At 35.1% G+C, this 16194-nt stretch overlaps 1 protein-coding gene across 1 annotated transcript in view; it reads right to left on the bottom strand.

The window, feature by feature from the left end:
* LOC138305466 (aminopeptidase N-like) overlaps positions 1 to 15829 on the bottom strand; it is a 53520-nt gene extending 37691 nt beyond the window's left edge. Inside the window, exons 1-2 of the mRNA XM_069245701.1 lie at positions 15008 to 15829; positions 6635 to 9119 (exon numbers count right to left, since the gene is read on the bottom strand). Coding sequence (XP_069101802.1) covers positions 6635 to 7470 — 836 coding nt within the window. The 5' untranslated portion in view covers positions 7471 to 9119; positions 15008 to 15829. The remainder of the gene's footprint in view (positions 1 to 6634; positions 9120 to 15007) is intronic.
* Between the last annotated feature and the right edge of the window lie 365 nt (positions 15830 to 16194).

Here is a 16194-nt window from a genome sequence, read left to right as displayed (position 1 = left end):
GGTAACCTCCGGATGTTTGATTAATGTCAGTTATCTAAATGATAGGCACTTCAAGATTCAAGTTAAGGCTGAGGTCTCCTTTTCAACATCAGTGGCCCGTTGTCAGTATAAAGTGATCGGGTTGGGTGTGTTGCTTGCTGTTTTCGGTTGCATGCTTCAGTGATATAGCACTATAGAATTGGCAAGAGTTCCACTTTACAGGAAGACACAACACGAATATACCGCAGGCTCTCAAAACACGCACCTCGCACCTCACACACGCTTCACATCGCATGCATGAGCGTCCGTCCTTACAGAACCCTGGCTGTTAATAGAACGTTAATTACATGTAAATAAACAAATAAAATTAAATATCAGGGGACTTACAGCGATCCTGTTTCTAGATATCCTATTACAGTAGTGGCATCACTAGTAGAAATATGAAACACGGAAATGCTAAAAAATGGCATCGGTCTCAAAAATCTAGGCCAAACCCTATTTTAAAACGAGGTATTTAAACCTTCAATGTATGTGAATATTTTCTAATCTTTCCTTAAAATATAATGCAATTGCGTATAATAAAGTCAAAATGCTATTATTTAGAATACAAAAAATTATAAGACTCTAAATATTATTTGATATGCATGTATTAAATCAGTTTTCTAACTTATATAACGTATAATAAATAGAATGTTGAGCGTGGATCTGTCATGTTGGGTACAGTAGAAATTCATGAAAATATCTTATTATGCACGAAGTATTTATAAAAGTATTACGTGCAAAAGAATGAAAAAATAGTAATTGAAAACATATAACGTAATGAAATGGATATGAAACATTAAGTGTATCTGAAGCAGCCCAGTATCAATATAAATAGTGTTTTATCAAATGACACCTTTCTGTAGGATATGTAATGTTGAGGTTACTGTCTGATAGTAGAACTAATAATAGTTCTGATATCAACTCGGTCGGATAACTATCGTCGACAGCGGGATCCATTTATCATCGCCTGGCTGATAGAGAGCAGCATCACCACCTTCATCACGGCTTTATATAACAAGTGTTAGTGTATTATCTTGTATGCAAGCTGTATTTTGTAAAAGAATAATGCGTTCAACTGATATTGAGCGTTAAATGCTTTACAAGATAGACGAGTGCTGGCTGGTTGATTTACCATAACGTCCCATTAACAGCTAAGGTCGTGTAAGAACGGCTTCCCCTGTGTGCTTTGTGTTGTGTGTAGGCTTGCAACCTTTGTTCATGGTATAGTGCTATCTCACTGAAGCACGTTGCCAAAGATACCGGCAACAGACAAACCAGTCATCCCACTTCCTGTATGCCGAGCGATAAGCAGGAGAAGAAATTACCACTTTAATAGAATACGGTATAATGTATCAACCGTTCTGATAAAATAGCGCCCTAGTACACAGTCAGTGTTATCATACACGTATGGCTTAAAACTTTAGCTTGTCGTTAGCTTTTGGTAGCATTAAAATAAAACCCTTTCCAGTTTGATAAAGCTTTGGTTATATTGAGTAGTATATAGTTTTATGTATAACATGATTTACAGCAGTGATGATTTACTTAAACGAAGTATTTACATTGGATTATTCTATTAGTTTCATATTGCATGACCTAGTTTCACGAACATTCCTTAAATTTGAGGAATCTCTCAACTGAAAATTCATAATGGCAAAGCATTAAAGAAGTTAAGAAAACACTTTTAAGTTCAGTAGCCTTCCTTAAAATATGTTATGCTTTCCTATGGAGAATTTTAAGTTACAAGATTCCTTAAATATAAGGAATGTTCGTGATATTAGTTCAACTATTTTACACTCATGAATGTTGCACTGGTTTATTGTATATGTACTACAATCATATGTTGACTCATACCGTAATACTTTTGTTGATTTTCATACCTGCGCACAATAGATGTAAATGAACATGTAGACTAACACGTTATTTTCGACTAGAGAAGGCCATATAGTGGTATTCCAAAGAACTGATTTTTTATTTTACTTTGAATCTATTTGGGCCTTTTTCGGATTATTAATATACTATCTTTATACTGTGTTTACATATCATTATGGTAATACTATTGAAGACATGAATACACATTGAATACAAAACATTATTTAAAAAACAAAATACGTTTCGTTAGAATGAACACAAGCAATGAGATTTAGTTGGAAACATAAGCTTGGTGATATGAGTTCATAGTTAATTGCTATAGGAATGAATAGACACGTCGACTTGCAAATAAACGTAATAAAAAGTTAAAGCAAATAAAAGGAGAAACTGTTCGTTCCTATTCTAATTTTTAGTAGTCTGATTTTTTAGTAGCCCGTCTACTTTACTATCTTCACAGATGCTACAGTAGCAAGCTAATCTTCATTATAAAGATCGATGATCTCAGGGTGGAGTGGGATGTTCGGGAATGTAATGAGTTATATAGAACAAACTTATGGAGATTTCGACGGTAACGACGCAGTTGTAATAAATATGGCTTCTGTGTCGCTTCCATGATCTCACTTTGGAGAAAGTATACAACTGTTCTCTGACATGACCGAGATCTAACACTTCTAGTGACAGAAATGTCAAATTACCCCGTGTGTGGTGAGGTTATGTACCGCTACTAGGTATTCCATTCAATCATGTGTTTTATTCTTTCTTCAAATTATGAAATATGTTCGTTAAGCCTATACGTTAGTGAATCATTTAAGACATCGTTTTCTCCCATACTAGACAGGGTTATCCCGCGATTGCTAGGGGAAATGTCGTCTTTGTGACGTCATTTCATTGTTGTCGTGATGTGATAATAATATTACCGCGACGTCATGATACTGTCGTCATACAACTATTGAGCACGTGCAAAGATTTCGTGTAGCTTGTCTTTACCCTAGGGTGAGAAAAACCTCACACTGGTTAAACTGTGGATATCCCTGTCTGGGGTAAGAGAAAAGGACATCTCAACCCTCGTGAAAGATATCAACCATCAACCCTCGGCAAGCCTGGGGTTGATGAGTCAAAATCTTTCACTCGAGTTGACATATCCCCTATATATGTCCACTTGACAGACCCATGTAAGATTATATTAATCCATTTCATTTACAAAATGTGTTCAAAATATTGATTGTTTTTTTCTATCGAAAAAGCACAGTATAACTTTTCAAAACAGGCCCATGTCTAATCTAGATCCCTATGTATTTATGTGTAATTGATTAACATTAAAACCTATATAATCAGAAAACCTGGATATACCGGCCAAATATGCCGAACCCGATGGCATCCGGCTAAGACGAATTATCCTGAATTAATTTGAAATTCAGTATTCGCTAGCTGATAAGATGAAATCGATTTGTGCATGATTCACATGGATGCTTTCAACGGAGGAGTATTTTATGTTGAAAGTGTTTATTCATTTTTTTAGCTTGCACAGTCGTGTCAAGACCGGCTTTATGATCGGTCGGACCTTCATAATGATCGGTGCATGTACGTTGATGTGCATCTGCTGCATTGGATTATTATCTTACCACACAAATTCTAACTACTTACCCGATTCAAATGAAAATTTAAATTATGATTCGATTATGATGTTTGAAATATTTGGGCGTTAAAACCCCAGCTTACGTTTTGAACCAATCAAAGTTTGTCAATGGTATATTTGTTTCTTGAGTTAAATTTTATTATCCAATCAAAATTCTCGTCTTTTCCGCGGACAGTCATTTAAAGTGTCTTAGTGCCCTAATTCATCACTTCTCTCTGGGACAGAATAAAGACCACAGTAAACTTAATCGGGCTGTCCTCCTCATATTTTACAGGTGAGCATTTTCCTATTTTTTATTGTATCTAAAATATGTACATTATTTTATAAAGTTTGTACGTTAGCCAATATGCATAAATACTTTTTTGGTCATTTTTGTATCGCGTCTCAAGAAAATACAAGAATATATTTGAAATGTTATAAATGCATTATATTTAAACATTGTATTATTTCAGTACTATGAATTTTATATATTTTTTTTTTTTTTTTTTAATGTAACTTACAATTGACCCTGCATAAGCGACATGTCTCCTGATTTTTCCGTATTTTATATGTTTTTATGCACTGTTTCGTGAATAAGGAATATTTAGCGATAATTATCTACACAACTGCTTTGCTATAATTATTTGGAAATCACGGCATTGATATCTGAATCAAATCTACACATTGGTAGTGTGCTACCTTCTCTAAAAGCCTATTGCTGTTTAGAGTTAAGCCTTTGGCTTAAATGCTGCATCAGCAAACTGCTACACTTGGCAAGGGTTTCAAAAATTCCTTTATTCAACAACTACAGATATCTGTCCTTGTTCGACATGTATTTCCTTGTTCAGGTACTGTTTGTTTTTGATGCGTAATTGATTATAACCTTCTGAACTATGATTTATTCAAATCAATGCTTATTATATTTGAATACGCGTTTTCGCCCATTCACCTTTCTTCACATGCAGATTATGATATCTGAAATAACCATAGCATTGTTAAATAAGCTGAATATATAATATTGGGTTCAGAATGTTAATTATAATCTTGTTCATACTTTATTGTTGTGATATATATTCCTGAAAGCCGATTCCAAGGGAATTAAATTTTTTTGAAAACGCGTTCACAATTTAGTTCTATCTGTGTAAAGATACATAACGAATTGCGGTTAATTTATATGCCTAACATGTTTATTATCAAACACTTGGGGTATCAGGAATTGAAGTATACATGTAGTTCCTTTATAATATATCCAAGGTTGTTGGGGATGTTTAAAGTGTTATATCTGAACATCACGATATAATGTTCAAGGGGATATTGCACCGAGCCCGCTGCACAGCTATCTACAGGGCCTGCAGCACACGCTGACCCCGTGGAAAACATTAAAGAGTTCCGATTAAGGGGAGATAAGAACAGCTTTATTAGGTTACACAGACAGAAATAACTCGCTACATTAAGTTTTATCAACTTAACTAGGGATGAAATGAAAAGTTCTTAAAATGTTTATGGTTTTAGATAAGTTTTTAAGTTACAACGTGTTTCTACATGTATGTGTTAACGACGTGCGCGTGCGCGTGATAACATACATAATGTATGTTACATGATAAACTGAAAATATAACCATGTCACATCGACCATCATTCTGAATTTGAAACTCGGGTAGACGAATTAACAATCGATTTTCGTTTACAAGAATTATGTATTTTGACTATATATGGTTGCACAATACGCAAAATGGAATGGCATTTTGAACGTGAAGTGAAATGTCTATATGCATTTTACATAAAGGGCAAAACAAATGTTGTATGCACTTTGCAGCCACTATTTCATCACTAATGTTATGAGGATCTCACTACAGAAAATAAATGAATGTTATTATAAGTCGAGGCTACTATATTTACATGAACGCACGTGGCTAAGAATTGCCTAAGATCCTTAATGCACAAGTAGACACACTGCGCAGTTAAACGCATAAAGAGCTCAAAACATGAATTCCTTGAGACATTTCTATGGTTAAGCATCAGTTTTAATGCGTTAAATTATTACAATACGGGAAAAGCCAGAAGAGGTTTATAATAGTTTTATGACTGCCGTGAAAGCACATAAAACAATTACGTTGAGATATGTTAAAGATAATCGCTAAGATCTCCCATGTGTTGTGTATACTGGTTATCTTACTTGACAGTAATATAATGCTAATTGGCATGTAACATATTAACAAAGCAGATTTATTGATACTTATCCACTTACATCTTTTTTATGATATGTAATAAATTACGTAACGCCAGATCGGTAACGCCACGAGGGACTCTCGTAACGTGTCCATTGATTGTTTAAATCTGCTACAAAATATACTGAGAGTTTAGCTAACTAATTCCTTACAGATGCACACATAATCAAGGGACATATACGCAGATTTTAATGACTCAAAATCTAGTTTAATGATCATCAAAAAGGAATATAAAATAGTGTATATGTGTGCATCAAGAAGGATATTTTTTTTATTTGAATATAAGATATGACAAAAGACAAAAAATGCCACATACATTAATGAAAGTAATTAATAAGTTAAATCTATAGTATTTGTAAACAAATATGCTGTTAGTTGGTTCCATATGTTGCATATCATTCAATATGAAAGGTATTACTTATCATAAAATGAATAGGACACTATAAATGTATCATTCATTTAAGTATCAATACACCCATGCATGATTTATGTCTATGGTAAAACATTTTATTTTATACTACTTCAAAACGGTATATTAAAAACTAATTTCCAGACATTTTAACAGTTCCTTCAACCATTGCCCGGTTAATTAACGTAAACTCTCCCAAGACAATTTCTTCATCGCCCAGAATCGGTTATAACATATCAATAAAAGCTTATTTACTAAAATACATGGGGTGAGCTGGTGGGTATAAATATATACACCACTGGCAAACTGTTTCGCAAGGGAAATATATATATAAAATAAAATTGACAAAATAATTCGAAAGAGAAATGGGATCGGCTTTTCTTTTGATGTGATGGAAGGAATATGAACATATGGGAAATAAATGTCGAGCAAGAGAGGATCATAAAATTGTTCGAGTAATAGATAAGAAAATAAGATTTAGAATTCAGCTCACCTTGTTCCAGATGAAGACTCATACGAGCTGAGATATAGTCCTCGTAAATCCGTGTACATAGTTCCTCTGAAGGTTCCAATCTCGATCACGTAATATCCACTACCACTGATCTCTTCCTCCAGAATTATCACCCAAAATTGTGTTGTCCAAACCTGAAATTGTTCTTTTATGGCGAACACCTTACTTCCGTCAATAGTTCTCACTTTGACGGAATCTTTCACAATCCATAGGATATTTATATGTAGTAATAGGACTTTTTTAGGAGCTGATGTTTTAACTGTAATATTAACGCTCCCTTTAAATGACCGATTCCCTATATCAATCCTTAGAAACAAATCGTACTTTTCCGGAAGTATATCACGGGGTAATCTAATATTATTCCAAGGCCGATAAACTTTTTCCGGAACTATAATTTCTGTGGAATTAACTGTTTCCAGGATTGTCGTATTATCCGTCGAATTTTCAATATGAGTTAAATTTTCAGCGGAAATAGACCTGGTTTCATTTTGCACACTATCCGATTCCACTGATATCCCAGATGTATTGTATTTAAATTTCGGATTGCAATCCTGTAGGGCTCCTGAAGACGAGACATGAATAATCTGCTCCTTTCTCACAAACGTCAAAAGTAAAACCACAAGAATTATTGAAAGAGCAAACGCCACAGTAAAAATGGCGACCTGCACGCGCGTGAAATAGCATCCCTTCCGGTTCTGACGTAACGTCACCATTGTATCCTGGGTAACGGGTATTGTTGCCACCTGTCCATCAGGCACACCGGGCGAAAGTACAGTTCCATTCCCTATACCTGTCAAGCTACCGTTCTCCTCCATCATTACTCGCCGAGTTAGGCAAGCTCTCTCTCGACGTTCATTAGGGTCGACAGTACATTGTCGTTGACAATAATTGGTTCGGTACGAGTTGTCCTTCTACCCCCAACCCGCGCCGTCCACTCGCGCTTTACAACTGGCGGGACCAGCGCGCCGCACACACTACCGAGGCCCTAAACCCGCCGGCGAGAATTGACTCCGACAGATAGAGCGGGCCCTCTACATAACAATTTGTACTGAGAATACAAGCAACCTCTTCAAACGTTACAAAGAATTAGACTACGATACAAACTATTTGTAGTATAACTGGGTAAAATGCGCGTCCAATTCACGTCAGAGGGAACACGGTCATACAGTAAGACAACTTCTAGTAATGTTATATAGGGAAGTCAGGTTATAGGACTGTAATTAAGCCTTTTGTTTCCTATGTTACTTGTTCACAATCGAAGACAACTTGCAATGTATACTTTAGGAGAGTGCAATGCGGCTTCTGATTCAGATCTGATTACGTTTTATGATCCCTTTGAATTTGACGCTAAATACCCCACTTATTGGGAACCATTGTTATCAGAATTTTTTTGTTTATTTCTGCAATGTGAAACTATCTTTTCTATAACTTCTGAGGACTTAACATTATTGATTTGGCCGTAAATGGTTGATATAACGTTTCTAGTAAACTAAATCATCATTTATATATTTCAATAGCCCCTGCTATAATACGTGTATCGCCTCTCTGCTGACAGTAGACAAGCTTAATATAGAAAAACGTAGTACATTTTGCCATTGGACAATAACGTATAAACCAAGCAATATATTGATTGTGGAAAAAAGATATTAACAAATATGCATGTTATCGTAATTAAAATGTTATAACGAATAAGTAACACGCTCTACACATTAGCGGAGCAGCAAAGTTATAATAGAAAATAAACTGAGTGTGCCGTTAAAGACACTACAGCAATCACCTATCTCAAACACGTCAGAATCAGTGAACTTTAGCGAGCTGTTTCAGAACACATTAACACTGTCACGTGGGAGTGTTTACGAGTATAAACCCAAGGTGAAACGCGAAATAAAATCATGGACAATCTGTACATTACGCTGTATATCTATATTACATTATGGATATTCTTCTTGTCTAAATAAGTTAATCTAAACACAGATAAGGATAGTGTGCATAGGAATGTCTCCCCTGTTTTGTTGTTAAATTCTACAATAATTTGGCATAATGGATAACTATAGAGCATATATGTCATGGAGTTCATGCGATACGTTCCGGTTGATTGCGGAAAATCGTGAACAAAAATCTCAACGCTTGCCTTCTTTACAGGCATAACGCCGTCTATATAAACTATATTCCAATTATATAATTTAAATATTTATCCCGTATTTGATTTCACAACACTGGTGTCGATATCCACACTTTTAAATTGGTTTCCAAAACTGTTCCTTTATCTTCAGTATATAAAAAACCTATTTCATCTCAAACTCTAATCAGTACTGCGTCTTCAAATTCTCGACCGAGGTTACTTCAATCACATTTTGAAGAGGAAAATGGATTTCGGTCTAATTCCCAAGATATTCCTAAATATTCCACGAGTCGATATTTTTGTCTCCATTCAAATTCCTTGACAAATAACACTATTGCACCGACGCTGAAAATAGAACAAAAATCATGTTATATAATAGTAGATTTTTAATTTGTATATGAACATGTATACATTTGATTTTATACAGTTCAGTGATACTACAGTCATTAAGCCTGATTTGAACTGTATTTTCTGTGAATTTCAAATAAAGTTATTGGCTTCCAGGAAAATGTTTTTTTATCAGCTTACAATTGGTTTTTGTCATTTTGGCACAGTGTCACCAACTATAAAATCCTTAATTTTAGGGAGACGAAGACCTTAACAACTCATTAGAAAATCATTAAAACCAGTTAAAAATGCGTAAGCAAATAAGCCTTTCCAAGTTAGATTTCGAGTGATAATTGTTAGTAAATGTTAAAGTGTTTCTCTTCCCATTTGTTCCATTTGAGTCTTCACTTTTCTTATAAATTACAACCTTATTAAAAAACTAGTGAAAATATGCCGTGTACAGTGATGGATTTAATGTTTCAGTTCTACCGATACGACTAGAATTAAACGAAGGGCGGACAAAAAACATGTCGGTTATTCAACGCAGTGTTGGTCCACTATCATCAAGTCTCAATAACTATTTATTTCTGTTACATCTACAAACTTAAAATGTGTATATTTGTGTCTTCTATCGTGAAAATCGCGTCATGGCTCATTAATTAATATATAATAGCAGAGGAGTTTGACATTGATCAGTATACAATTGAGAGAAAATATTATATTTTAATCTTTAAATAGTTTTAACGGAAACATGATGTATAAAATTGTTTGATAAAGCTAAACAGAGAACAAACACAATGTAATATCTTGCAGAGAAGCATCAGTAAAGTTTACATGTTTAATTTAACGAGGCTTAGTGTGTTTAACACTCAATCTGATGTAGAATACCAGTAACCACACTCGACAAGATTTAATGAAACAAATAACATAAACAAATGATAAGTCTGCATGCATATCAATGGACTGTTGATTAATGTGTTTCTCAACTATTCAATTTCTCTCTTTTTAAGTTAAATGTCTTCTTACGCTAATGCAATACCGTAATTCAGAACCATTTAAGCCTCTTGTAACTGTGATTGTTTCATTTTGGTGATTAACGTGGGCGATTTACAATTATTATGCGAATGTCAATCAAAGTTTACGTTATCAAGTAGTCCCAGAAGTGCCAGAGGAGTGAGACCATAAAATAAAACAGAGGTGAGCCTTCATGTCACGCTTATGATACGACGATTAGGAAAAGTTGTCTCAGTGTTAAACTTAACAAAATAAAACTTTGATAATTAGATAGCACGTGACATACACGCGCGGTGTTAAAACAGATGTACGGACTATATCAGTGAGTGTTCCTTACTCTGATAACCCACTATACTGGGAATCCGCCCCAGATCTGTGTGCATTTATCACTGTTCGCCACTGTTCATTATCTTTAAAATCTTGTCCTACTTGTTCCAGTTACCGGCTCTGGTTTCATTCAAAACATCAACAAACATGCGTAACATAGATTTAGTCTGACGCAAAATTTAGTGCGCTTGTACTTTCTCAGATAACTTGATATGAATTGAAAACGACAAGTGACGGAAATTTCATCGGCGAAACTCGCGGAAATTAAATCTTTCCATCAATTAGTCTGAACGCTTTTCTGATGGTATATTTCTATTATTTACAGAAAATCTGATATCGGCTGTGTTTATCTTCATATGAGATTTTATCAAATAATAAGCGTCATTTACTGTGATAGCATATTCAATTTGTCGTCGAGGCAGTTAAATGCCAAGAAATAAATATTGCATGCATTGCTACTCGCAGTGTTTTCTAGAAGATCATAAATATTCTATTAAGCAGATCAACATGTTATCAAATAACCAACATTTCTTAGATAATGTCAAGTAATAAACCAAACTCGCTAGAATCGGTTTAAACAATTTACCAGGACTCTCGGCCGTTTCCATCGATATTTATTGAACTGACTGGCTTTACAACTGTTACTTCAAGATAACATCTTTGCCCATTTGTTTAAAATGTGATTAGGCTAATAACAGTTTAACGGCAATTTCCAAATAAAGATAAAATATTTTGTGGTCATACGAATTTTATTTTTGTAAGAATCTTAAGAAATACATTTATTATTTACTTACTTGCTGAGTTCAGTGAAGATATAATCACAAATTTGGCAGTAAATGAGAAAGTAAAATTTCACTAATCATGTGATTATTATTTATTTGTTGAAGTATCATGTACATCAATAAGATAATCATTTACAAATCAAATTACAATAAAAAAAGTAAGCTAAAGCAAACAAAATATCAATTTCAAATCTGACACAACGTTAATTAAAGTAGGTCAAGATATAAAAGACATGGGAAATGTTGGTAGTTAAGGTCAATGACCGTCGAATGCAAAATGGTAAATTCCCTAGCTATCTATAATGGAAAACGGGAAGCTACCCGACATTGATGTTAACAGAACAAGAAAAATAAAATACAGAATAGATAACATGAAATTTGATAGATTATCAATAAAATAGTCGAAAAAATCGGTATTGTGTTGAACAGAAGGGGTTAAATGGTGAAAACAATGATATATTAATGCGGGTACTGAGAAATATATATGTTGTGTAATGTCTGATTTTTATATACGAGTAGTTTCAATCTTGTATGTACGCATGCGTGCTACTGTAATATAAATGTCGTGGTTTTACGACACTGTGCTACATTGAACTGGAAACAAACTGCAATCCTAACACACTCTTATGTTTCAGACATCACCAGCGCTGGTCTTATCGTCACCGGCCTAAGTGGCCCGACACGTCACAACATAAGGTGTCAGAAAACCGTGACGTAGAACACTTGTTACCATAGTAACCGCCATTATATCTCCATGTTTTATGGCTTTGGTGTTGTTATTTAACCCGTAAAAAGATAAATTTGGGACTCTCTATCAGGACTAGAGATTTGATTTGTTCAATGGGTTCAGAATGCTATGGCACTAGAAACGCGTGTTGTAAGTTTTCTTTCCCGGCGATATTTCAATATGGTAACACATGGCACTGTGTGTCTAACTAGCAAAACGGAAGGAATGTAATAAAGATCAACAGTTATTAAAATCTGACACAAATTCTTATGAGTAATTTGTATAATAAACATGTATTGGAGTTCAATAAATAAATAATTGCATGTATGTATCTGTCATCTTTCGCGTATAAAAACAAAGAGAACCAGATGCATTTCTTCCATTTTATTGGAAAAAAAAGAAGAAACTACAAATGAATGCACTGCAAGCATGATAAAAAGGCAAATTGGGAAATCGGTTTAAACTGTGTGGAAAGTTATAGTAAATGGAGTGCTTGAGATACTACGCTATTATCTGGTAACCCATAACACTATTGTATATACAATCTACGGGGTAACACATGCACCTTTATATACCGACTTTCATCGTAGACACATCAACTGTTTAAACGTTTTCTAGATAGATCATAATTATCATTGGTGAGTTATTGGACGCTACGTTCAGTTTCCCGATATCATAAGTGCATTGTACTTCTCTTACCAATGTGTTCATATCAAAACTACACAATAGCAGTCGGTATACTGTAGAACGATACACTACTGTGCTATCCAACAGTTCCCCTAAAACGCACGCGTACGTCGTTAATTGGTCTGTGTTGAAAAGGCAAAATAAGACGATAACATCCATTGACATGTCTGAAGGCATCTAAAATATCAAATTTGATTAACAAATGTACAATAGTTTTATCAACTGCATACATAAAACAGAGTGGTTTGATAGCGAGAATCAGTCTAAAAGGCTAACGTATACCATCACAAAAATCTTCCTTCTTTTGAAATCCTGCACGTGCTGCATGCTGACCTCTCACGCGCAGTCATTACGTCTAATTACTCAGGTTACTCTTGTTTCATTAGCCACGTGACCTAGACGCTAGTTTAGACGGATTCAGTGCCAGACTGTATATATTTATGCATCCAATGTATTTATAGTTAAATAAGTGTACAGAAGGTTGTAGCTTCAACTTATCAATTAACTGGAAAATCGAGCTGGGTGATTTGTTTGGTAACAGGGAGACTGTGCGATGTGTTTAAAAATTAATTATGATTAACATCACATGAAAAGCTATTGATTTCAATTTGTTACATACCCTCTGCTAAGCACTGCATTGCATGCAGTGAGGGTCCTTCCGTCTTTGATTTGGGAGACTGCGGTAAGTTTGAGTTTTGAGTTTTTTTTATAATAGTTGAATGTTGTGGTATTCTATAGTGTTATCTCACTAAAGCATACCAACATACACATCAGATACAAATATATATCCCTCTTATATAGCGATAGCAATGAGTAAAACATAGCGTATATCAGGAAAATGAGAAAGAAAATTCACAATCATCCTCACCGAGGCAAACTCTCAAAGCCAAAAGTGAAGCAGTGTTAGGGGAGACGTTAAGGAGAACCATCAAACCTGGCGAGTAGCGGGGTGATAGGGGCCAGAACGCGTAGGAAGGGGGAACCTTGTGCTTGAGTATTGTATAATGATTTTGGTAGAAATGTGTGTAGAAAGTGGCCTGTTGGTTGTGTGACTACATAACGTCCGAGCAACAGCTAAGGTCATTTAAGATTGAGGACGGTGTCCCCTGTAGTATTGCGTTACGTGTTTGAAAGCCTATATAGTTTGGGAGGCTGCGGTTTATGAAAGAATAGAAAAGATATGATCCCAAATTTAGTCGCCTGCAATGGTGTCAGCAGGTGAAATGCAAACCCCCTGCGTGAATCGCAAACAAATGCTTATGACAAAAATTAGTTAAACTCCTTATATAATTTGATATAGGGACTTTGAAAATGCTTCTGTTACCATTCGGCTAGATGGATGTTAATTAGCTGAATAGAGAGAGAAAGAGAGATAAAGAGATGACATTTGAGTGATAACAATAAAAAAACAAAATACGGGGATCTGTAAATTAAGGTTAATTGTACTAAACCCGCATAGGATATGGATTTATAGGTTAATTTTATACAATGTCGTATCTTCGTCACACAATCATATACAGTAACAGTGCTAACTATCTCCATCACTACATGTACAAGGCCCTAATTGTCCTCCCCTACTCTGTGAGGTTTCTCGGTAGATGTTCCCGAGTTAGTAGCGTTAGAAACGGAAGTCATCACAGAAGAAGCCTTACGTGAGTAATGAACAATTTCGTCCGACCTTGGCCTTGGCGCTGATTTCTTTTGATTGGTTATGGCTGTATCCAGATTAATATCGTATGCTAGTATAGTATACTAGTATATAATGGTTTAACGTTTTATATCAAATATTCTACTATTTAGACCAATGATACATTCTAAACTTTAGCGAATGTTGGGTGGCAATATGGCAAAATGTTAGCAACTTGCAATGTGCCTAAATAAATAAAAATAAGAACACAATGCTCTTTAAAATAGAGAAGTTTTTGGTTGGTGTCTAATCAAACCTTAACTCTTTGATTTATCATATTTTTTTCTGCTGTTTAGTTCGGAGATATTGTCCTGTACCTGGTCTCTCCTGCATTATACTCTAAGAGAATCGGTAGGGACATACCGCAGTCTCCCAAAATACGCATTCACTGGACGTCGTCATTAAATATACCATCAAGCAATCAGCCAACAATTGATAAAATTATTGAAAACTTTCCTTTACTTACTATTTTCGACATAAATTTTAACCATGCCTTCTGATTTTCTTACCCAAATGTAGGCATTACCATGTGAAGGCACGTGTTTCAGGTCGTCGAAAAAACACGAAAAATGGGATTTAAAGTTTGTTCTTATAGTTTATGTAAATGATTTTTTTAGACAAGACAATTATGAACACCGAAAGGTACGTGTAAACATAAGTGGATAAAACAATAAATACTTACAATAAAATCCAAATCCACAGCTAGTAAATCAGAGCTGAGTATCTTCTCACAGAGAGACCAGCTCCTTAATGTAGATAGATATACAAACGATCGTACGGCCATATATCACAGCTGAGTAGGAAGCGGCTCGATAGATCCCATCACTCACACGCTTAACTTACGTAAGATCTCAAATAGTTTACAAGCACCGATGTGAAGCAGACCCTTCTGTACATCTGCCTAATGGTCTCAGAAAACTTTTGTCTTTTGGAGCTCCGCTATACAAGTACGTCAGACATTTGTGTGTTCGCCGCGAGCACACATTGTGCCTAATTAACACTATAAATTGTTTAAATTGTTTCGTTGTCTAATTTTCCCGGTAACCACTGGCGGTATAACGATAATTGCATTGCTACTGTTTAATTAAAATAAAAATCGGTCCCGAACAAATCAGCGGAATAATACCAATTATCGGTATACTGATTGATTAACCTAATCACAACTTCCATAAACAATGATTTATGACGCTCCGCCATGCAATGAAGATCCACTGTCTACTCTCCCGTATCTCACGGGAACAAACCGAAATAAATCCAAGCGTGCACTCCGTAATAGTTAAACGACTTATAAAGAGGTATTACATATATTGACACGTGCAGTTATTCCAAGCTAAAACTGTGACATATAAAGACCTCCGGAACGTGCACAGTATTCCCCTGGGAAGGGGAGATACTGCAATGTACTTTATAAAGTCTAGTCTTAGCCAACACTGTGTTTAGCTGTGAAGAAAATAGGCCTCTAATTGGAGTCACTATGTAATCAATACTAAACCATCTAGATCGTAAGGAAACCAAAGCATTATGCAGTGTGAATATCGCCGGTGAAATTTCTATAGGGGTCACAAACGTGACACATTATATACAAAACCCAGTCGGTCGGTCTTACCGGTGTTTTTATCGTGTACACAATCATCACCATACACTTTTTTATAATTTGACTATACAAAATATAAAGCACATTCCGGAATTACTTATACCAAGGTCGTTTTGTCGATTATTTAGTCAGACAGTCACAGCGGCTATTGACTTCAGTCTGAGGCATTTTATATAGATATTTAACAATATCGTAGTCTATACATGTATGTGTATTTTTGTATCGTATACCCTCCGGAGAAATATATCTTACTTTGTCTTTGTCCAGTTCGCACG

The sequence above is a fragment of the Argopecten irradians genome, chromosome 13, assembly GCF_041381155.1.
Source record: "Argopecten irradians isolate NY chromosome 13, Ai_NY, whole genome shotgun sequence".
Lineage (NCBI taxonomy): Eukaryota > Metazoa > Mollusca > Bivalvia > Pectinida > Pectinidae > Argopecten > Argopecten irradians.
This window is presented reverse-complemented; position numbering and strand designations above follow the sequence as displayed.